Source organism: Schistocerca gregaria, chromosome 5 (genome assembly GCF_023897955.1).
Source record: "Schistocerca gregaria isolate iqSchGreg1 chromosome 5, iqSchGreg1.2, whole genome shotgun sequence".
Classification (NCBI taxonomy): Eukaryota; Metazoa; Arthropoda; class Insecta; order Orthoptera; family Acrididae; genus Schistocerca; species Schistocerca gregaria.
In genome coordinates this window covers 240994440-241019384 of record NC_064924.1, presented here as the reverse complement: position 1 = coordinate 241019384, position 24945 = coordinate 240994440, and the positions used below count along the sequence as shown (strand labels likewise).

The following is a 24945-nucleotide window of genomic DNA, read 5'->3' as shown; positions in this document are numbered from 1 at the left end:
ATTTCGAAAAGACTTCTTGGAAAATAAACACACAGAACAACCTTATCCAGAAACTCTGCGGTACCAACTGCGGAGCATAAGCAGATACTCTCCGCCCTTCTGCGTTTAGTTTAGCCTTTTCTACGGCTGAGTATTGAACTATGGTGTGGTTGAACAGCCATCACATAAATAAGATAGACACTTAGAGGTATTAGCAAGGCAGTTCGCTTTCCCCATTACTCTACATTACGATTCTGGAGAAATTCGTAAAAGAAATAAGGAAGTAGAAAATTAAGATTTGAATGTTTTTGCTTTTGCTGATGAAATCATCATTTGGGGAGTGACAGAAATGGAGGCTCACAGGAGACCGGATTACTGGAATAAAAAATTTAGAATTCAAGTTGACTGTGAGTAAGAGCGAGTCAGTGGCAATGGATATGAGTGGTACACCCATATCTTGTAACATCATACTGGAAGAAGATAAGGCTGAATTGTGAAAATTTTCTGTTATCTGGGTAAAGTCGTATCAAGGGATGGAAGTGCCAAACTATAAGTTTTAAACAGAGTAGGAAAAGGATTAGCTTCTTCCGCCATGTATGAAACCTAATCAGGGGCAAGGGAGTCCCTCTAAGAGCTAAACAGATCATGTATAAAACTATCTCCTCCTAATTATGACTGTAGCCTGGAGACCTGTGTCATAAATAAGAGAGTCAGATACAACTATGTGAATGAAGTTCCTTAGGTCAGCTCTACAAAAAACCAGGAGAGACGAATATTAAGGAGAGATCTGCAGGTGACCTTGCCCATGGAGGAAAGAATGAGTGCTGCGAAATTGATGTGGTTAGGTCATGTGAAGTGGATGAACCCGACTCGCACTCCATTTAATTATGTGGAGATGGAGGTACCAGGAAATCCGCTGATAGACGGCGGAGAAGAGATGGGTAGACCAGGTTAACGAAGATCTCAAGAAGAGAGGAGTAACGTGGGATACAGTGACGAGAAGAAGGCTATACCAGGACAGAAATCAATGGCGGCATATCGTTTACAAAGCAAGGAAATTCTGATGAATGTGATGATGGTGACGACTCAGATCAATACAACCGTGAAAATCATCTCTGGGTGCATAATAACTATTCCACTTTACTGGATTCCAGGAATCAGCCACATAGCCCCTCCTATGTTAAGAGGACAAGAAGCCCCGTTGAAAGAATACTCCAAAATAATGAATAATCTTCAACTTTCCATCCATGAAGGAATCCCCGGGTTGACAACAAACCGACTTCATTTCAGAAATCCACCCCTGCGCCTGGTTCAACAGCTTGCTAATAGCGTCTTCACCATTGACAGCTAACGGCGAGAAACCTGGACTGCAAATGCATGACTTCGTCTTTCAGTCAAATTGAAAACTCCATATTTCATCCCCGTCTATTTAGATTCTGAGCTTCTAAAATAAAACCAATTAAGCACCTTTTCTTGGAATTTCAAACTCTTGAGCCCTATGTTTTTAAGTGTTAATCGCCGACTATAAAGTTTACAAAGTCAAAACTCTTGCCTAAGGCTTTAAAGCCACTTGCCAGTACAACATGAAGACCACGCAGAATTTGTGCCACGGGCGTTCTCTGCAGTCGTTATTCAAATTTCAAAATTGTTATCTCTGGTGGCGGTGGTTGCTGCGCTGTAGGCCGACTTCCATCTTCAAGAAAATTTCCTTCTTGCTCGAATTCGTTGAACCAATGAAACATGATAGCCAAAGAAGCAGAATTTCCAAATGCTAAACGTGATTTTATGAGGTACACTGAAATGTAAAAAATAAATAGAAGAAAAGAAAACCAACTGACAGAAATGCTCTCATTTTAGCTCATTGCTGACAGCTAATGAATATCTCCGTAGATAACGACTTCGGGTAGGTTTGCATCGCGGATAATAGTCAAACATCGTTGTACATTGCAGTAATAAACAAGGTTGTATGTTACTGTCGCGTGTCTACTGGAAACGAGAGAATGTATCAGAAACCCTTCTCAAATTTTTCAGGCTTTTTCTTGTAGATCGAAGATAAGTTAGTTCAATTGTCGCCATGATAGCTGCGTTCTTTTTCACAGGGCTCGATATAAAGTCACTGCTTGTTGTGAAAGAGCCACAAAAAGGACGGACAATTGTTATCGTGAAATGTGTACCGGACGAGCTATACGTGCTCTCTCAGCGAGGGCGCTGTGGGGGATAAGTTCTATCCAGTCAAATGCACAGATAACTCTATTACATATTTGTGGCCAATCTGCTTCCGGCCAATAACAGTTGCCCCTGCAGTCAATGCACACTTTATATGAATTAAAGTTGACAGACTAACTGGTGGCCTAAAGGTGTTGTTAAAAAGGTGCATGTAAAGATGTATCTTCCCACCCACTGAGTACTGACACAACGACACAGTTCTTATGAAGCCATCAACATGCCTGTTGCGTAGACCTAGGTTTATCTGAAAATTCCGCTCGTTAGCAAACAAACCATTGATTGCAATACTTTTTCGTTGGGGGCTGCAGTCATATAGGGCACCTTGCGTGTGCGGCACGCCACCACGGCTCCTCATGCAGCTAGACACACAAAATTTTCTTGAAATTCCAATTAGTTTGGGGACTGCGTTCGGAATAGTCGATATGCAGCATATTTTGGAATTCATTAATTTTGTCTGTAACGCTGTCAAAAAGATGTAATCATTCTGGAAAAATGAAATATTAGCTCAGTGACAAACTCGAACTGAGGCAGAAATTAATGTCTGTTAGAACTGTGTTCAAGATAATATTCCACATAATATTTTTACTTTACGCGTGGCCAACTGCACATTTTGCCAACCTCTCTGTATTTTTAAGTGAAGTGCAGGTACTACCACACAATCTGCAGATTAATTCCTTAACTGTTGGTTTCATTTTAAATATCAGTTTCTGAGATTCGTACTACCGGAAACAGATCCAGAGGGCACGTGAGTATGTTGGAGGGTTGGTGTTGCAGGGGCGGCCGGGAGATGCTGGGCCGCGCGGTCCTGACGGGCTGGACGGCTGCAACGGGACGGACGGAATCCCCGGAACGAGGGGAATCCCCGGTGGGCCAGGGCCGCGAGGCGTGGAGGGCTCTCCTGGGGAGCAGGGACCCACTGGCGACCCAGGCGACGGCGGCGTCAACTCCAAAGGCGTCAAGGGAGACCGCGGCGTGCCTGGCAGACCGGGACAACCCGTAAGTACCAGCGCCACATACCAACTCAGCACTATGAAAGTGAAGCTATAAACACTATCAACTGTGCGCCGTGCAGCCTTAATGATGCTATTAAGTGAGCAACTATTACTATAGTCTGATTAAAATTACATGGTAGGTGGCACTTTACAGGCTGGAGCTCGTTTCCGCCAGAGCGCTCAACATCACGCCCGAACCGTTCGCCAGTGCCGAACAACCTCAACAGTTAGTTACTTCAACTAGTCCCGCTTTCTTTGTTGTAGTGTTTGGATCCGAATTCTGCATCTGGCGCTTTAATTTCCTATTTCATTGCACACGATAAAAATAAGGTACACACACACACACACACACACACACACACACACACACACACACACACAACAACAACAACAACAACACACACACCAGATGCTAGCGATATACACGCTTTTCATACAGTGTGCTAATCAAACATTACCGAATCCTTCCGCTCTAGACGCGATTCAGCGTCACATATACAGTTATTATAATGATACAGAGTGTGCTGGGTGGCAGTGGCGAAGCTTGCTTCTTCCGCTGTTCGAGCCCCTCTCAGAATTCGTCCATCACCTTGTGAACAAAGAGTACAGCCTCTTCGCTCTTTTTTTATAAATAATATAAACAATTACTGCATACACGAATGAACTTTGTGTTCACAATGGTTACTTATTGTTAGAGCGCAGAATATCGTTACGTAGCTAGGGTTGCTTCCAGACGGCCGTACCGCGCTGGCCGCCTGCCACAAGACAAGAGGCGGTGTGTTCGTCAATCCGCGCCCATCCGCGCAACAACGAATAAGTGTCGCTACATCAAAGGAAATGGTTCGTTCGTGCGCGGCTTTCCTTAGACGGCCTTCCTCTTTCCATTTTTATTGACGCGTGCGTTCTCGTGTTCCATTTTGCGCTGCGTTCTCGCGTTCTATTCTGCGCTGCTGTGCGCCGCGCGTTTCTGAGCCATGGCGCGTCTGGTTTGTGTTCGGCTTAGGTTGGTGAGTGTAAGCATTCCGGTGTGACACGAAGTTAGCCGACTTTCACCGAACAGAGATAAGTTACTTTTTTTTAATGTGTGCAACCTTAAAACGAAACATTGTCTAACCAATTATTACTTGGAAATGGCCTATGAAAATTGTTCCACGATTAGAGATATAGAGAAAACCGCTTCGTGGAATGCTTATGGTCCTTATCACTTTAGTACCGAGCACGTAGCACTAAAAATCTCTAGATCATGTATAGTTCGTAAAACAAGAGAGTTGAGAAGCGCCGTATATCTCTTTCCTCCGTTAAAAGAAGACAAATGTGACAAATAATTTAGATCAGCATATGTTTCCGTTCTGGCAACTATTCTTTTTTTGAGCTGTGAACAGCTGTTCATTGTAGTAACAGTGATTTACATCTTTGGACTGATTGGTGTTTAATACTTTTTTTCAGGGGGAAACAGGGCTGCCTGGTATGCGTGGCCTTCAAGGACAACCAGGAGACACTGGAAATCCGGTAATTCGCTCTTTTAGTTACTAGCATTGAAGCAGACTTCGTGTGCCACAGAGTAATAATGAAAAATATAATTGTTTCGTACAGTGTATGTTCTATGGTAACGGCAAGTTAATGATTATATTTTATACATAAAACTGATTCATGAACTATAAACAATGCGTGCAAAACCTCCAGAAATAATCATTCTAACTCCAGAGATACAGATGACATGAGACGCATTGGTAGTTTGTGAATTATTGCGACTCCGGAGAATTCAGAATGAACAATTTCCTGACTTTTCACTCTCTAAGAGTATTTAGTTTGTTTATTTCTGTTATCTAGAAGGTTACAGAAGTGAGGAGCTAGTACATAATTTCTTTGTTTATCACTGTAAAATAGACTTTTTCTTCAATAACTATAGCCTGAATAAATTATACTCAAATAGAATTAGAACGCTCTACATTCATAAAGTTTGTCTCTTTAATAATGATCCTAGTTCTCTAACGTAGCTAGATGTTGCTAAGAAATTTCTGCAGCTTCATATTGTCAATGTAGTTATGTGTGTCGAAGTACGTACCGGTACACCATGTGATGTGGTGCTCTTTCTCGCAAAACATATGGTAACCCTTTGTCAAGTTAATTTAGCACCAAATGTGTATATGCCAAGTAGGTTCATTGTGTCTGATAACGTAAAAAACAACTTTAAGCACTCCCGTCAGCTCTTACCCTAATGGTTATTGTCTTTGTGGAAGGCAGTGCAATATTTTATGTTGTGATGTTGGCAGTAACCCTTCTCCTACTTTCACCATCTTGAAACACGTTATGTTCCTGCCTCTGTCCTATTAAAATTATAAACAAAATGTACCATACTGTGTGTCCACATTTATTTTAACCCTCACAGACTAGAGGCAGGGAGCAAGCAATAACTCTTCATCGTTGCTGCAGTGCATTCAGCAAGAAAACTAACTGTATTTTGGTTTCCTACTGTACCTAAAATATGCTGCTCAGACTAAATGATTAATAAGGAAATATTGAGACAGATCAGACTACTGTAAGAGTTTGTTAGAGAGAAAGTAGATATGAAATAGCTCATAGGGAGATATATGGAGAACAAGGACATAGCTGCAGCTGGTGCTATCAGCTAAAAAGAAGCCTCCAGCATGTCAGAGACAGTCGAGAAAAGTTGTCGCAAACTGACCCAAGGATTGACTGCAAAAGAACACCAAGCTGTGGCAGCATGTTGTAAATTATTTGCTGTTGGAAAGGGAAGGAAGGTATGTTGGAGATCAATATCCTGATGTCTTGTAAGTCATTAGAGATGAATATTAATTGATTGGAAGAGATAATGGTCCTAACCTCACTGGACAAACCACCTCAGGTGTGGTAGTAACATTCCTTTCCCATTATTCTGAAATCCTGGTTGTGGTGACCTATATCCTCCAAAATCCTGGTTTTTGTGATCGACCAATATGTAGTGTATCTTGAGGTTTAGCATAGGTTGGAAGCTGATAGTTTGGTTGTGGGTTGACAAAGCCAACAATGTGAATATGGAATAAAACTTATGGTAACAAATTTATTCATGATAAATAATTAAACCCAAAAGGTAAACTCGAAAAGGTGTATTACACAAATGATAAATCTCCAGTGAATATTTTGGTACATTTTATGTGCATACTCATTCATAAACAATAAAAACTGCAAGGAGGAGCCAATATGTGCCTCCTACTAAAGTAATCACGGCAAATAATTTGAGAACACTCTGAATAATCACGATGTCCAAACAGGGATTTAAAACCTGATTCTTCACAAATACTGAAATACTGTGCTCAGTTTTGCTGTTGAAGATATCAAGTCTTTGGCAGAAGCTTGTGTAATTGTTTCATAGGATGAAATCATTGTTTATTGCCCTCACTTAAGTATGTATGTAAGTATGAGGTACATGCTCAGTCACAATTCAGTCTGGTTATATGGAAAGTCTGTATGTCCACCCATATCCACCTAAATATGTACCACCCCATACATAGCTACTGCCTCAGATGAAGGCATCCATTTTACTATTGTTTGATGAACAATAATGGGTTTTGGATTTTCACCAGGTCAGAACACTGCTTCTAAACTGGGATTCATCAGTGAAGAAAGTATGCTTTCTCTGCTTTGCAGCCATTTGAAAACGTTTCTGCTGATGCAAACAGTGGACCATACATATGCAGCCAGTCGCCTTACATGCACACCACCATTGTGTAGTCTTCAGATTACAGTACATAATAGTATTACTCATCTTGTGTTTGGTTTAGCACCCTAAAACACTGTCCAGTCAATCTTGTGTGCAAGAAATGCAGACCACAGTGTAAGGTGTGTAATGATGGACATTGGTTATTGAAGCTCTTCTTAACCTTAATCACACTTAGTCGAGCTTCTGGATGCAGAAGTGTTGTTAGAATCTGTGAACATGAGAGTGATGAATATTTAACCAATGTTTCATCTGACCCACTCTGCCAATGGACAACCATTGCATTTCTTCTGGTAACTGATGGCTTCCAACTAAGTGGGCTATCTAAGCTGTCTGCTTCACTGTCACAGTGCCAACCGCAATCCTAATTTGTTGCTGCATTCATATGATACAAAATAAGTGGTTTACCATTAGCTTGCAAGCGGTATTTCTTTCCTGCAATAACTTACTTGGTGACATCTTGCTGTTTGGTGTTCACCTTGGGATTTTTGGCCAACAGTTGTTTAGTGGTTTTTGCAATGTTGCCAGCATGAATTGCTAGCATTGTCAAAGATTCACACTCCATTGCTAGTGCTGGATTGCAGTGCAGGGTGCAGTCGATTCTAGCCTCTCAAGCAAGTTTAACATAAGAAAAACAACTAAATATCAGTAAGCTGAAGATCCAGAGACAAGCATAAACAGGCAGCACGTGTATAATTGGCAGTGAAAACCTCAGCAACATTAAAAAAATACTTGGTGTTAATTATTTTATGATAGTAATATTTAAACTACCAATTATTTGATTACTCTAGACATTACAAGCATTTTACTTTTTGGCTTCTTTCATTTTGTTCGAAGGCAACACTACTTAATTTGGGTATGGACATTTCTGTCTGTTACATGTGTTTTGCCACACCAGGGTAAGATGAACAGTTGAACTTGTATTTGGTACTGTATGTAATCGAATCAGTACCATGAGCAATATTCAGTATTTGATGATATACATTTTGGTTCAATATACATGGTTTTTGGAAATTACAAAATTACTCACCTGCATCTAATAACAACATTTTCTTAATCTTTATTGTACAGGTTGCAGTAGTTTTAAAATAATTTAATAAGGGAAGTGTCCAGTGGAAGTATGTTACTTCCAGGCTCCCTTCTTTTATATGTTCCAAGTGCTCATAACATTGCCTTTCCTGCAAATGTGCTTGCAAACTTGACAAGTCACCAGTCTTAGCACTCAGAAAGCTGTATGAAAACATGTCTTTTGCTGTCTCCAAGCAGTCAGTAACAAAACTATATCTTACAATCTGTAGTAACTATTGTAATATGAATCAGAATGAAAACAGGAAACTGGTGATATGCGCAGGGATTTCCTGGCCTACCAGGTTTGGTAGGTCAACCAGGAGATCATGGTGATTCAACAGTTGGTCGTCGAGGGAGACCGGGAGATCGAGGAGACCAAGGGGAGCCGGGACTGCCTGGCATACCGATGTTCAATGACACATCTAAGGCATCGGGGCGATATCCTGTTGTTGCCAAGGGCCAGAAGGGTGTCAAAGGACGGCGTGGTCCAACAGGAGAACCAGGCATTAAGGGGCAATTTGGAGACAAGGGCTATCGGGTTAGTATGTGCCATTTTCATTTATGTGATAATAATAACAATTATTATTATTTATTCTCTCTCTGTCCCTCTCTCTCTCACACACTCCCTCTTTCACTCTCTCTCCCTGTATAATGGTTCTCCACTTGCATCACTTTGTACACTTAACTTCACATACACAGTCATTATTCCTCTTATTCAAGCTCACTTCCAAGGACTTCACAGTACTCATTGTCACTGAAGCAAACATAACAGTGTAGCTGCAACAGAAATATTCTTCATATGAATGACATCATAAACATATAAACAGCATAAAAAAGTGACAATGTGAATAATTTACATATTCCTTGATGTAGAAACTACTTGCAATTATCACCTTTTTTAAACTCTTTCTGAAATATATGTAATGTTTTTGTACTATTGAATAATATTTTTGCTTATGTGCTATATTTTTCTGGTATAGGGCTTTGCTATGTATTTTTCTATGTAAATCATTCCCACTTCTGGTGTCATATTTTGAATATGGCTTTAAATGCTGAACAATCCCTCTATGATTCTGGTAATGCACACACAGAGTGTATGAAATTGAAAGAGTCAAAAATTTAAATTCTTTCAAATGTTCCTGCAAGATTTTTTATTGATAACCCCATTCATTGCTCTTATTGTTTGCTTTTGAATGTTAACTGATTGTTTCACAAAACTTGCATTGCCTCAGAAAATAAACATACTGTAACTAGCTATGCACATTCGCACAGTAATCATACACAAAAACATTGATTTCACATGTCACTGCAGCCCGTAAGCATTCTTAAGACATAACAGCATGTACTTAACCTTTTATTCAGTAGTTCAATACATTTTTCCTATGTTAAAGGATTGTATAACGAAACACATTAAAACTTTGTGTTAGACATTTGTCCAGCACTATATCCCCCTATTTCCAGCATTGTAATTTTTCTGGCTTTTGTTCTTATGTCTCTAAAGTTGAGCAATATTTTTTTCTTATTATTAGCCTCCATGCAATAATCTCTATATCAATCCCTATGCACCTGACAGAGATTAACCACTTGAGAGCCTTCAGCTAGGTCTAGAAATAGCCCACAGTTTAATTCGTCTTGTCTATAGCAGCGATTCACAACCTTTCTGAGACGATTAATCCTGACTACAGTCAGATATTAGCTAGTATCACTCCCCTCTCCCACCTTCACCCTTCCATCCCCCCCCCCTCCTCCCCAACAACCCTTTTATATACAATGAGTTAGCAATTCTCAGAGCATCATGAGTGCCACCTACAACTCCGACTCAGAAAAACTGTCCACATTTGTTAAAAAACATGCTTCCTCAGTACCATTACTCTCCCTCATGACACTTGCTTCACACAGACCCTATGCCCATATTTAAAATATGCACCATACTTTGTAAATTAGTTGATTTCTGGACTCCCTGCTTCTGATCTGGCAGAAATTGGAAGACCTTAGACTGCCAGTGCTTTGTGTCTGATCACTGTGACTAATACTAATAATGATAATAATAAGAGTAAGTTTAGGCCCTACAGCAGTGTAGTAGTCATTACATACTAACTGTTGTGTTGTGCTGTCAGTTCATTTATAGTTGTGATGTAAATAATGAAAACATTTCTGGTCCATTGCTGGAACTACCTGCAATCAGAGAAGACATTTTCATCAGATACTAAGCATATGCCACACAAATGTCTCAATTTTATTGTCAGTCATGCATGGTACAAAGTACAAATTGGATGGAGTATAAGAGGAAGAAGATGTTCATAAAATTGTTTCATGATTTAATGCTAGTATTTGAAAAATAATGTGATTATTGGGAACTTATGTAATGAGATTAACAGTGTTACGAAATAGTGCTAATGCTAATGATCTTTTAAAATAATTTAGTGTTATGACAAACATAATCGAATTCTCTTGCTTTTAGTCCTCATAAAATTTTATTTTACACCTCAGGGAGTGATTGCCACCAGATTGGGAACCACTAGTCTGTAGCAACTTGGATTTTCTCCAATAAGTCAAAGAGAGCTGTTTGAGTAGATTTGCTTCTCTGAAACCATTTTGAGCATTGACTAGTATTTTATTTTTATTCCAGAAGTTGGACAAACTCTCATGGATGACCCAATTATTTTATGACAGCTGGATAGTAGTGAGGGTAACCAGTAGTACAATCTGTGTTTTGAAGTGGGTTCAGTACTGACTGTTTTTGGTTTGTAGGGAATGTTTCTGTACTAAATGATACACTGATTATGTTAGTTAGCTGAGTGTCTATTTTGCTTGAAATTTCTTTAATGATCTTATCTGGGATACCATGAGGACCATAGGATTTGTATAAAAATTGTATTTATTACTTCTGTTTTAGTACTGGACACAAAAACATCGATTTTCATTCTGGGAGATATTTACATGATTAGTTGACTAATAATGATAATAAATTATTTGTTGTGCTATATCTATATAATGTTCTTTACATCTATATTGTGTCTTCATCAGCTCTTCCACCAAATAATAGAAGAAGTCACACTTCTGGAAATTAGCGAATAATTGTCAATTCTCTGGGATATAATAACTTTTTGCATCACCTATAAAATATTGTTCTTGTGGTGTTGCACATTTCAGAACTGGCCAGTTCATTTATATAAAAAATGTTAATTTACAGTTTCCCCCTCCGCCAGATAAGTTTCTGCAGATGCCAGGGCTGAAACTTTTTGGGATGTGTAACAGACTTTGTGAATCCAAATTTATATGCAGGAACAAGAGCAATGTGGGCCAAGCTAGCAGTCAGCAGTGCCATTTTCAGCTTCGTATCAACTACACTGCTGATACATATCCAGCTGATCATAAAGCTAAATTTTTTCAGGTTTCTCTATTAATATATTACTATGACATTTGATGCTGGGTCAGGAGAGAGCCTCTTTGATTTCCCCACTGATCGCAGAGTGTCTTCTATCATTAAGCTGCAATGCATCCTGACTTTCAGTTAATTATCTAATAGATCTGTTGACAAAAAGGAAAACAAATAGGTATTCCTAATAGGTGTAATACCAAATTTGAAGTTTATGGCAGATTTTTTTTTTCGGTTCAGATATAACCTATGAGTGTTGTGATTAGTATGTTCAGTGTGTTGCATGAAATAAAAAGTGCAACATATATTCTTTACATGAAATAAGCTTACCAGTAGCACTAAGCAGCTGCCACAGAATTTTTGTCTGACAAAATGCAGTTACGATCTTAGAAAACTTGGCCATAAATATGGGAAGCAACTTGTGCGCATCATCCAAGTGCATGATGAATGAATTATGGCTGAAAACCCACATTCATCTGTCCTCAGAACCATCATAGACACTGGCAGTTCATTGTATGGTTTAAGGAACCATATTATAAGGCTGATAGTTTTGAGTAGAAAATCATCTGCAGAGACAAAAGAGATTTTCAACAGGTTTTTAGTGAGCAAACCTGTTAAAAATGCATGAAAGTCATCTTTAGAGAAAACAAAGATTTTAAACGGGTTCTTAGTGAGCAAACCTGTTAAAATATGCATGAAAATAATCTTTAGAGAAAAGGAAGATTTTCAACAGGTTATTAGTGAGCAAACCTGTTAAAACAAGTGCTTGATAAACCTTCATATGATTCATGAAGTGCCAGAAGAATCCTGATGGGTCAAATTACATAATATTTCATAGCAGCTGTCACGATATAATTATAATTTGAAGAAAATAGAACTTGGAACTCCTCATCTCTTAATAGCGTTCTTCAATGGGAAACAGAGATTTTTCACAATGTTTTACAGTAATAGCTCTTTCCAGACTATTTAATTTCATAATGTGATGACAACAACTGGCTAACATGATCTAAGACGTGAATTTTGGGTGAAAGTGGATATTTTGGAGGCAGAAGGGGGCTTTTGCCCCTACCTGAAATCTAGGTACAGAGTTTTAATTCATTACAAAATTCACTTGAATTTCTAGCAGTGATGGCTTTCTATTGATAAACTGCAGATTAACATTGCCTGGGGTGAGGATTAGTTTTATGACTTTAACAGTTACTACCTGTTTTGGATTTTTTCTTGTTTTCACACTATTCACAATAAATTATGCTGATTCATTGGCGCAGTGGCAGTTTTGGCACTATTCTGCAGTCAAGCTGGATGTGAACTTTTACAGAACAGTGTTAAAACAATGTCACCAGTCTTTTCTCTGTCTCTTCCTGGTACAGTTATTTTCATGCTACAGACAGGGACTGATGCAACACCCTGAAGTACAGATTCTAGTACAATGTAAGTGTGGCAGCAGTATACGAGCTTGTCATCCATCCCCAACTCTCTCAAAAACACAGCAGATTCTCAATAGCAATTTGCCATTTGTCTGTGGTCAAAAAATACTTGTGATGGCTTGAAAATTTTTACATTCATTTTTATATGGCAAACCTATTACAGTGGCCTCTGAAGAATACAACTCTCTCTTGCAGTCCAAATGCTTCAGGCAGAACAAAACCACATTTTGTGCACTAGAAGAAAGGAAACAAGTGTAAATTTTCAAGCTCAAAAAGATGTCCTCTCCAGGCGTTGGAATCTTCTAAACTCTATCAGCTGCTAACAGTGTTAAATGCAGTCATAGAACTATGAATTATGCGGACCACTTAGCCTGATTGCATAATAGTATGACAATCTGGAGAGAGGAGGACAGCCTTGGTTCAGTCCAAAGCTTTTAAAAGTCTGTCTACTGGCCAATTGCAGGGTGGTTTTAGAAGACTTCTCACATTCACTGAGCCAGAACATGTAGTTTTTGAACCACATTTTGCTCAGTTTTAGTTATGACTGTAATAATAATAATATAATAATAATAATAAAAAGCAAACATGAAAGTGATTAAATAGAACCACTAACATTTTTAACAATTTTATGATAACACATGAAGTGGATTCCTGTGTTTGTAATATATCCATTGGTCTCTGTGGAGTTTGTCTAGCAAACCCAGTTATAGAAAACCAGTTTTCCATTTCTGCTAGTATTTTCAATTAGTAATGCCAACTGTAGCAAATAAGCAGAAAATAATTGCCACGCTAACCAATATCCCAAATGACATTATTTCTCCTTCAGGGCCCACCAGGTGTTGCAGGTCTCAAAGGGATGAAGGGTGACCCAGGTATAGATGGACCACGAGGAAAGCAAGGCCGCCAAGGGCCAGAAGGGCCGGCAGGCCCCAAAGGCCAGAAGGGAGCTCCTGGCTATGCTGGAGAACCAGGTAGAGATGGACCAAAGGTGAGAAAACCCAAGATTCATTCTGGTGTTGTGTTCTGTCATTTTGGATGTGTGCCATATATTAAGTCATCACAGTATGTATGAATAAGTCAGTGTGTGTTGGTAGAAGTACATACCCTATTGTTATTAAAGTGCTTTTCAATCAAAAGTACCATCAGTGTTAATATAACATGTTTTACAAGTACATATTTTGATATTTGTAATATCTGAAAATATAAATTCAGGGAGCACAAGGTGAAGATGGACAAATAGGTCTACCAGGACAACAGGGACCAGAAGGACCACAAGGAATCTATGACCCAAACTTGGATGAAGATGGAAAACTTGGTGTTCAGGGACCTCAAGGACCATTAGGTTGGTTGGGATGCATTATATTTAGTACTGATGGATCCACAAAATAATCCACCAAGAAGTATGTGGAAGCATGTGTATGCTACTGAGCAGTAACTCATTTACATTAAAGTGATTATCAGTCTTGGTATTGAAACAGCATATTTCTTTCAGTTAAGACACTACATGCTAAAAGATATATTGTTTTCAAATGTAATAACATCTCTCAAGAAATGAAATAGCATTACATAAGCTAAGTAGTCAAAAGTCATGGGAAGGGTTATCCCATTGGAACATGTGCTGTCTATGATACCCAAATGTTGCAGGTATAGTTGAGACGGTATAAGAAGATCTCTGATAGGTTGTAGTGCTGCTGCCAGCTTGCAGCTTCGAAGCAAAAATGTCTGCAGGCAAAAACAATAGCTGTCTACAGAGCTGTGACAGCACTGAGGCATTGCCACAGAGATGTTTACAAAATTGTGGTATGTTGCTGATTGAGGTAGGCATGCAAAGCTGCTGTTTCCAGCCCACTGCAACTCTTGCGAATCAGCTTAACACCAACTCAACTGTAGATGTTGTGTATGGGATGAGTATAGAGATGATATCTGAGAGTTCTGATACAGACAAATGTGTAATGAACATGGGAACATGTTACAAATTTACTGACTTTGAATGTGGGATGATAACTGGTGCAAGATGCATTCGTCATAGCATATCAGAGATTACACAAAATTTTAGGTTTATGAAGACTGCAGTATCTGGATCTTCAGTACCACAGAGGCAATGTATCCACTTATGTAAACCAATGCATAGGACAAACCCAGGTGTTTGTCCAGTGGACATCTTGTTGCCTCTGCAGAGCCATGTAATAATATTGTAAGTCAAATTACCCTTATGTGAATGTGGGGTGACAGGAACCCATTTCTACCATGAGTGTATGAAGATATATGAATCACATAGATTTCAGCAACTGACTACCAATTATGAATACCTTCTCATGACTTTTGGCCTGTCAGTATATATTGTGTGGTTGTGTATGAACCTGAATTTTATGGTGTTATTGTTTCATGGGGCATCATTTTCTTGCAGGACCTCCTGGAGCAAAAGGAACATCTGGTATTCCAGGAGAAGATGGAATCTCTGGAACAATTGGTCCCCCTGGGCCACCAGGTTCAGCAGGGTTACCAGGACCCAGAGGTGCCAGAGGAATATCCATTAAAGGAGAACGAGGGGATGATGGTAATTTTGGACTAATATGCCCACATCACTTTTCATAGCCCACAGTGAACTGTGCTTGCTATTTTGAAAATTTTTTTTGGTGTGTGTTGCATGAATTTGTGCTTTTATCTTTTTCTTTTTCAAATTGTGGCAGGACACTACTGTAATGAGCCTCCTTCCAACACCATGCCAGTGTGCCATTTTTAGGCGGGGTGGTGTTAATAAAGCTCTTTTCAATAACAGTGGAACTTTGAGACAGCTGCCTAGGGATGCTTTCAGTGTGGCACACCGCCACATGCAGTAATATGATAAGTTCTGCCTCTGAAAAGGAACAGGCAATGGCTAAATACAAAGTTGGTGAAACCCCTACTGTTGAGAAACAGATTCATCATGGGTCATGTCAGAGATTTGCTGTGGTCCTCTGAACTGGTCAACATCTTTCTTCAATTTTTCCTGGTATATATTATGAAGGAAAACTTTTTGAGGGAACTGCCATATTGTAATATTATGCTTACATCTCTGACATGATAGTTGAGCCATTTGCCTGGTAAATTTTCCTTTACCTGTGAGGCATTTAAATCAAGTACTTTGAGTGTTGGTAGCAATGCAAAATGAAAGTGGGATACCAGAGAATTATGATGTCATTATATTATGAAAGTTCTGGGAGAGTAAAACTATGTGCCAGACCAAGTCTCGAACATGGGACCTTTGCCTTTACGAGCAAGTGCTCTACCGATGGTGGAACACTTGCCTGCGAAAGGCAAAGGTCCCGAGTTTGAGTCTCTGTCTGTTACACAGTTTTAATCTGCAAGGACGTTCCATGTCAGTGCACACTCCAATGAAAACTGAAAATTTCATTCTGGAATCAATACATCATGTCAGGTAGAATGTGATATCACAGAAAATGCAACTGAAGGACACAAAAAGCATATGCCACATTAAAGATTGATTGGAGGTAGTGAATTTGTGATCTAATGAAGATTAAAAAAAAGAATGAATCTGACTGTCGATGAGTCTAAAGGAAATGTGAGCTGTCTGGGTCTCAACTATATAGGTTACAAGCTGTCACAACTCTGAGGTTCCTGTCAATTTGATAACATTTGCACTGACACATACATTGAAATGGCAGGTCTCAGTTGCACTGACATTTAGACACTGTGGCCTAAAAATATTTTTGACAAATTGCCAACAAGATTATACTCTGTAATTTCAAGTACAGTCTTAATTATATTCTGAAAATACTTACAGTTTCCACTTTACCACAAATTTCATTATAGAAGCACTTACTTGTAAAAGTTTGTGTAGTTGCTTAACCACACAATTAAATGTAAAATTACTGATTTAATTACATTCAACTGGACTGAATATCACCATATCCAGTATAGTGTGGTACCGAGCAAGTAAATAAATTAGTCAACAAACTGCCATCTTTCTACTTAGAAGTGGGAAACAGCGGAAGTTATGAAGCAAAGCACAGTTCATTTTCAATCAATGAAATTCTGAAACAAGAGTTATATTATCAAAGATAGAAAAGCATTTAAGACCACACTGCTGAAGAAAACACAAAGTGATAAATTTGAAGCCTATTTCATAAGCAGCTTAATACCCATTGTGTTGAGTAGAATAATATGTGAAATAACTAGGGAAAGGAAAAAAAAAACCTGATTATTGGCCAATTTCGTTTTTTTGCCAGTTTCAGTGTTATTATTCGACTATTTTAGTTTTATTTTTTGCCAATTTTGCTATTATATTTTGACAGTTCTGGTATTAAGTTCTGACATATTTTTTGTGAAGTAATGCTCACTCTTTATTTTTGTCTTATTTCATTTTTAAGTGTTGTCTTCAAGATCAGAATCTGCACATGAATTACAGTATATTTACTGACACACCAGATCACATTTATTTATATTATTTAAAGGAAGAAATCATTTCTGTCAAACCTATTAAAACTAATCAACTATAGAAAAATAACTTTGCAACCATACACTGTTTAAAAAAAGCACTGTCATAACTTTCTAAGACAATATTTTGCTGTTCTGTCAGTATTTCACTATAGTGTGAAAACATCTGCATGGGGTCTTAATCTGAAATGGAAAGCAATCTGGCTTCAGCATGCCACCAGGCATTTGACATTGTCCACATATCCTGGCGACATGGACAGCAGCTTTCCCAATAAATTACAAAGGGATTTGTATTCCTTCAGAATGTCTTACAAAGTCGAGACTTGACATTTAGGTACACACAATTCTCTGGACAGAGAACTGAGAAAAGTCTCATAAAATGTTTTGTATCGAGTGTTCTTCTGCATGGCACTGTAACGTGGACTTTGAGGAAGAAAGACAGAGAAAGGCTGGAGGCTTTTGAGAAGTGGACATGGCGGAGGATGGAAAGAATAAGTTAGATGGGCAGAGTAAAAAATGAAGAGGCACTGAGAAGAATGGGAGAGAAAAGACAGTTACTAGATGTAATAAAAAGAAGAAAAAGAAATTGGATTGGGCATATATTAAGAAAGAATGATGGACTGATAAAAAACAGTTTTAGAAGGTTATGTAGAAGGGAAAAGGAAGTGAGGAAGCAAGAGATTTCAGATACTGGATGACGTGATGGATGGTACAACATACAGCAGCCTTAAGAAGGAAGCAATGAATCGCAGAAAATGAAGAGGCGAAGGACCTGCTGGTATAGCAGAAAATGGATGATGATGAATTCTTGTTGCAGTATCTTATTAACAGAGTTCATTATTTGAAGCCATTTTGACTATTTTTTGACCGTGACTGTCTCAAGGTTTTTTTTTTATTTTTATAAACTACTACTACCAGTCACAAAATTTGTTAACTAATGTATTATTTATTTATTGTGTGACATGTTTCGAGGGAATACCTCATCCTCAGGCTAAATGGCAGTACAAAAACAATTTCACAAGAAGATCATACAGATGTTACACAATCTTCTCATTAAGAACAAAGTGAATGACTGTTACAAAACATGCAAACATCAGTCCAGCTTAACAAAGTGACATCGCCTCTTACTAGGTTTTATCACAGCAGTTATGAAAAGACTGTGTAACATCTGTATGATCTTATTGTGAAATTGTTTTTGTAATGCCATTTAGCCTGACAATGAGGTATTCCCTCAAAACATGTCAACAATAAATAAATAATACATTAGTTAACAAATTTTGTGACTGGTAGCGATAGTTAATAAAAAATAAATCAATTTAAAAAATTTTTTAAATCCTTTACAGTGTTCATTATCATCCCATGGCTGAAAGATGAACCAGAATTGTGAACATAGATCATGCTGATATGTTGCCATAAGAGTTGTTACCTGGTTTGAAGGTGCAATGCAATGCGTTTCAGTGTTTCTGTCACATCTGCCTGAAGTATTTTTCACTTCATATTTTCACTTCATATTTTCATAAATGTCATTGGTTTAATTACAAAAAAATAATTTTTCTACAATAATGAAGAAAACTTCAGTTTAACTTGGAATGTGGCGATAAGTTTATTTGATGAGATAAGATGTTCCAATATTTTTACACAACAAATTGTACTAAAAATTGATTTGGGGAGATCTTTAATGTGGTTTATCAGTTAAAGTACATATTTCTGGAACACACTAGTCTAAATTAAAAAATTACTAAATATAGAACTTAAGCTTCGCAAACACATAAACTAACATGGTGCCCTTCCATTCAGTCATTAAGAGCACAGGACATGAGACATCATTCAGCAAATGTCGTTCTGATAGTAATGCAGTACAGTGAGAATTTTTTTTCAATATTTATTCAGTATTATTTTTACTATTTTGTGAACGGAGTTTGTGGTAACTTCATGATCTGTTTTGTAGAGTGACATCTAGATTTGGTTGGAAGATGATCAGACACCATAGTGATTTATGTGTTAGCACAGCTAAAGTGCCAAATTTGGTGTTTTTCATATATATACATATATAATATGAAAATATGTAGCTTGATTCATGCACTGCATTAAAGATCTCACAAAAATTGTTTGATAGATTGTGCAAAAAGTTTGGGAAATGTCACATCAGAGACTGAAACTGTTACTGGAATAGGAATCACTGAATGTAGGATATTTCCATTGGACAACACATCTGGAGCTATAGTTCTTTACGTGAGCAATCAACTGTCATTGTAAGGTTATACACAATTCTCAGTGTTGAGAAAAAGAGTCAAAAATCCAGTTTCAGCATTCAGTAACTATCAGTTACCAATATTAGTAAACCACTCCACTCAGATTTATAACTTTTTCATGCGAAAACAGGGAAAAATGCCAAATTTTGTGATGTTTTGTTATAACCACTAATGGCACATTATATCACTGAAAACTGCAGATTTTGAGCCTTTTTTTTTTTTTTTTTTTTACTCAATATTTTCCTGTTCATAGAAATAGCATAAGAAACGTGAATTTGAAGGTATTGTATGATGAACAGCATGATTTCAGAAAAAATACAGCTACAGAAGAAGCAATTATGAGGATACATTGCTACTAAATGGAATGGTTAGGAAAAATCATATTACCTTGATTGCATGTAGGGATATAAAGAAGATAATAGATGATTTATATAGTAATAAGATGTTCAGAATTCTGGGGAGTATAGGGATGCAACAAAAGTCAAATGTGTGATTTGCAGTATATATACGTAAAACATGTAGAAGCAGGAAGTCAAAATAGGCAGAATCAAATTAAATGTAAGTGTACCAGAACATTTTAACATAGCTGTTGCTTGTGGAAATGCTGGAACAGTAAACAAGGTGGCTATACTGTAAAAGCATAAAAACTGGAAGTAAATGCACAGGCACAAGTGCAAACATTTGTAGATAACAGCACCTCTGCAAAATAGTGAGACTTCAGAAAAAATATTAGATGAAATAACTGGAATATATTTTGAAGAAATGAGGTTTGAACAGGGAGAGTTAAATCAAAATTAAGGAGGATATATCAAAACCTTTGAAAAACTGATGCAAAAACTACTGGCCTACCCAATTTTTGCATGTTTCTTCTCATATGCCTCTCAAAGATTTTGTGGTTGCCTCCTAGACAGTCTTGGTACAAACCACACATAATGTTTGTTATCTGGCTATATGTTACAATTTACAGAACTCCATTCGATGCAACACTTGTGCAGAGACATGAACAGTGCTGAAAACAGATTTTATTATTGTGCTGCAAATGGTGCACTATTACTTTCTGTCTTATTTCTTTTGGTTTTAATTTGTTGTAGAATAAAGCCAGGTATTGGCTATGAGCAAAACTGAATATATCTCTATCCAATTCTTACTCTCTTCACTGCTATAAATTAAGCTCCTCTTAATTTTGTTGCTGCTACCTTCAAATTCATTTGAACCTCTGAGTTAACTTTTGAAGATATTTGAAATTGCAACTGATATGAAAAGCTATATTCCAAGGGGTCATAAAATAAAGTAAGAAAAGGAAAAAAAACTAATTATTAGTGTAACCTTAGCATCTTGAGACAACAGTGTCCATGTGTGTTGTGTTGTGGTTGTGTGAAGGTGTGTGATGAGTTCTTTTTTAATGTCTGATGATTGACTTAGTTCAAAATCTGAATATTTGTAGCATTTGGGTGTATGGAACACATTCTTTTTCATTGTGACTGTATGCAACTCATTGCCTCCTCTATCTGGTGAGGAGCAGTCTATCCTTTCCATATTGTTGTTATTCTATCCTGGAATTTCCATTGTTTGATTTAAACTAGTTATTAATGTTTATTTCAGGATATCCTGGACCACCTGGCTTGCCAGGAGCCCCAGGTCTACCTGGACCAAAAGGTATCTTGGGAGAGAAAGGCTTTCCAGGTCCCAGCATCATGGGTCCCCCAGGACCTGATGGCTTCCCTGGAATACCAGGAGTCTCAGGACAGCCTGGTGATAGAGGAGATCCAGGACCACAAGGCAAATACTGCATTTTATTGAAATTAACAGTATAACAGAAATTTAGATTGTATGTAAAAGTGTTTCAAAACTCTTGACTACAGATTATTAATATGAAGCTATTTTCATATTTTTATTACCACCTACTGTAATGTGTCTTGAAGTGTAACATTAACCTCTATAAGCCAACACTGTAAAAGATACGCAGTTATATCACTGTCAAAATACTGCACATTTATTTGAATAAATGAAAGTAAAATATTTTAAATTCTGATGACAGGTCCAAAAGGACTGCCGGGTATAGGTGTTCCCATTCGTGGTCCTCCGGGAGAAGCAGGTCCACCAGGTCTTCCCGGTCCCGACGGTCGACCAGGGTATGCAGGTCTCGATGGAATAGAAGGACCTAAGGGAGAAAGAGGAGAAGATTGTGGTGTCTGCTCACCAGGTACTTCTCATTTCTATAACAGTGTTACTTGTTAATGTTTGTATTACTTATTTAGAAATGTATATGTTTAGATTTGAAGAAAGCTGAATATATTGAGACAAGAAAGTGGAATTTGGTAGTGAGTAGAAGTTGTTGCTGTGGCATCAGAAGATTAAAACCTGAAGTTGGTAAAGAAGTGTAACATAATCATAAAATTGAAAATTATTTGTAGGTTGCACCAGGTTTACTGTCCTTATGCGTCTTCCTTTTATAATAAATTTGCACCAGTAGCTTCAATGGATAACCTGCAGATTAAAAGGAAAAAAGTATTTTTAGGATGCAGAAGGCTTACTGTCTTTTTGCATCTTCTTTTGATACTAAATTTACTCCAATAGCTTCAGTAGATGGTCATTAATATAAGTTTTAAACTATTTTACAGGTCTGCCTGGTCCAAAAGGAGAAAGAGGTGATTCTGGTCTGAATGGTATACCAGGGTCTCCAGGTTTCCCTGGTCTTCCTGGCCCCCGGGGTCTTAAAGGACCAAAGGGCAAGCCTGGTGCTCCTGGGCCACCTGGAATTGCTGGAATGCCTGGCAGTGCTGGTATGTATTTAGTGTTAATTGTAAAGCTACAATAGTACTAAGCAAACCTCGAGAAAGACTGATAGGATTCTGGGGAGCCTGTACCAGAGCCATCTGGAAACACTTCAAGCAATGAAAATCAGACTAACACTCTAGTCAATGCAACCAGGTCTAATCTATGAACTAAGAACCATCACTACCTTGGAGCAACCAAGATATGATCTCTACTTAGAATTTGGGGGAGGGGGGATGCTGTAGATGAGGTATAACCCAAAAATTTTGATCTTAAATTACAGGAGGCATGATTTACAGATTCAAGCACCATTATTCAGGGAATTTCAGAATATTCAAATGGAAATCTGTGTAAAGGATTGGAGCAAATCTACAACAGCTCAGCAAATCATTCTGTGTTTTCGAACAAATACTTGTCTCCAAAACTTAGCTCACCTTCCTGTAAACACTCTATGCTCACATTCAAATGTCCAAAGAAAAAGTGTACATTTTTCAGTGCTCACAACACATAAAGACAGCCAAAGAAACCCTGAATAAGTAGACATGTTTGAGGCCCAGGTAAAGAATGAATTACAAAGAACTTTATCTGACGGTGTCAAAATTGTTTTGATGTGCAAATTGGAAAGGTTGGCAACTACCCTGTGGGCAATAGAATAAATAAGTGACAGAAGATTTATTGAGCTGTGTGATGCCTTTGATCTTAAACTTATGCCTACTTATTTCAAGAGACATATCAGCAAAAAGAATACATGGCACTTTCCATGAAAAGATTTTGACGAATTCCAGTTGGACAACATCATAGTATCAAAACGAAATGTTAGGGAAATTATGAACATAGAAGTGAGGAAAGGAGCCAATCTTTACTCAGATCACTCCCTGGCCCAAATGAAATTTAGACTTCTTCCATTAAATAAGAAACAACTGCCTTGGAAGAAAGTTGTAAGAATCAATTCTGACAAGCTGAAGCAAAATAAAGCTAATTTCCAGGAGCTGTTACAACAAAGAAAAACAGATACCTGCCAGGATGTACAGCAAAATATGATACATACTGCAAAAGATATAGTACTATTATGAAAGAGGTGTAAATACTCATGGTGCACTGATGACCGTGTTAAGATAGCTGACCAAAGATCAATGGCCTGCAAAGCTTAGAACACAGACAAAAAAGAAGATAAATTCTCACAGTACAAAGAAGTACAGAAGCAGACTGCAAACGTGCTCCATAAGGACAAGGAACCTAGACTCACAGACAAAAAGTAAGAACATTGAGTCAGAATTCAAAAGGAACAACAACAGGAACTTTTACAGGGTCTTCAGGCTGCATTAAAAACCACCAAGTTTTGCTAAACTGTGAAGAATCCAGAGAAAAATGGCCAAGAATAGTTCCAGAGCAAATAAACAATTCTCCCCTATTACTGATGAATGTAAAAGGGTAATTGTGCAGAACTGTAAAACTAAAAAGCCACCAGAGAAGACTCAATCACAGCAGAAGTCTTGAAAAATGGAGGTGAATTCACCTTTAATGCCCTATGTCATGACATGGAAACTATCTGGAAAACTGAAATAATACCTGATGAATGGAAAACAGCACTGATTCACCCTCTTCACAAAAAGGGAGATATAACGGATGTCAACAATTACTGTGGCCATTCTATATTTCATATTTACAAGGTATCATCCAAATCATGGGAGGCAAGGCTTATGGAGCAAGTAGATCATCAAATTTGTGTATATCAAGTTGGATTTGTGAAAGGGAGGTCCTTTATTCACCAGGTCTGGAGCCTGAAAAGAGTAAAAATGTCTTTAAAATGGCTGTTTCATTGTGAAATGATACTCACAGGATGTTTCTGGTGACAAATACTTATTTGCAATCCTGCAAAATTACACACATGTATAAATGGAGCCCCTATACTAAACCACCAGATAACAACATGATATTTAAGACGTAATACATACCCTTTGATACAAAGTGAACATACAACTTTAACAAAGTTGTCAAATAATATCAAAAATGACATAAGTTTTACAAGTCCACACACCAAAATAAGATTTCACCTAAACATGTGTGCTCCTAACAGCAGCGTGAAGTGGCTGGCAGCTGTTCCCGCTTAAGAGAACTAGTTGGCACTAGGTGGTGTGCACCCTGTGGCGCTACTGTCATAGTTGACCTATATTTACAAATAGAAATAATATTATCAGTTACAGAATATGTACAATTTTTTTCTGAACAGGTTTTTTTTTCTACTGGGTTTGCTTGGAAGCAATGGGGATGCATGGAGATGCATGTTAAAGAGTTACTAGGAGAGATACTGGAAAACAAACAAATTAATTAGGGAACACACTGGACTAGAAGTTGCTGTTACAACTGTAAGAAAAATTAAATGGAGGTGGTGGGACATGAAGCATGGTGAATGGATCTTAGGTGGACCAAAGAATTTCATTGCTGGACTCCAAGAAATAAGGAAAAAAACTGAGGTGGTGACCTTACGAAAGGTCACTTGAGGACCATTTAAAACATGACAGAACAACATTTGCATATAGCTGAAAACCATAAGGCCGGAAAAAGTCTAGATGAGCCCTTTAGCAAGCATTAACAGGTTGATGATTATGATAGTGATCATGATGGCTTGGATTGAAATGGCATTTGATGAATACATACTTACATGTATCTTTCTCTATTTATCTGTGTATAT

At 37.9% G+C, this 24945-nt stretch overlaps 1 protein-coding gene across 1 annotated transcript in view; it reads left to right on the top strand.

The window, feature by feature from the left end:
• LOC126272030 (collagen alpha-5(IV) chain-like) overlaps positions 1 to 24945 on the top strand; it is a 545215-nt gene that overhangs the window by 380261 nt on the left and 140009 nt on the right. The window contains exons 4-12 of the mRNA XM_049974535.1: positions 2980 to 3201; positions 4644 to 4706; positions 8267 to 8521; positions 13616 to 13777; positions 14002 to 14131; positions 15197 to 15346; positions 21081 to 21257; positions 21517 to 21681; positions 22100 to 22261. Coding sequence (XP_049830492.1) covers positions 2980 to 3201; positions 4644 to 4706; positions 8267 to 8521; positions 13616 to 13777; positions 14002 to 14131; positions 15197 to 15346; positions 21081 to 21257; positions 21517 to 21681; positions 22100 to 22261 — 1486 coding nt within the window. The remainder of the gene's footprint in view (positions 1 to 2979; positions 3202 to 4643; positions 4707 to 8266; positions 8522 to 13615; positions 13778 to 14001; positions 14132 to 15196; positions 15347 to 21080; positions 21258 to 21516; positions 21682 to 22099; positions 22262 to 24945) is intronic.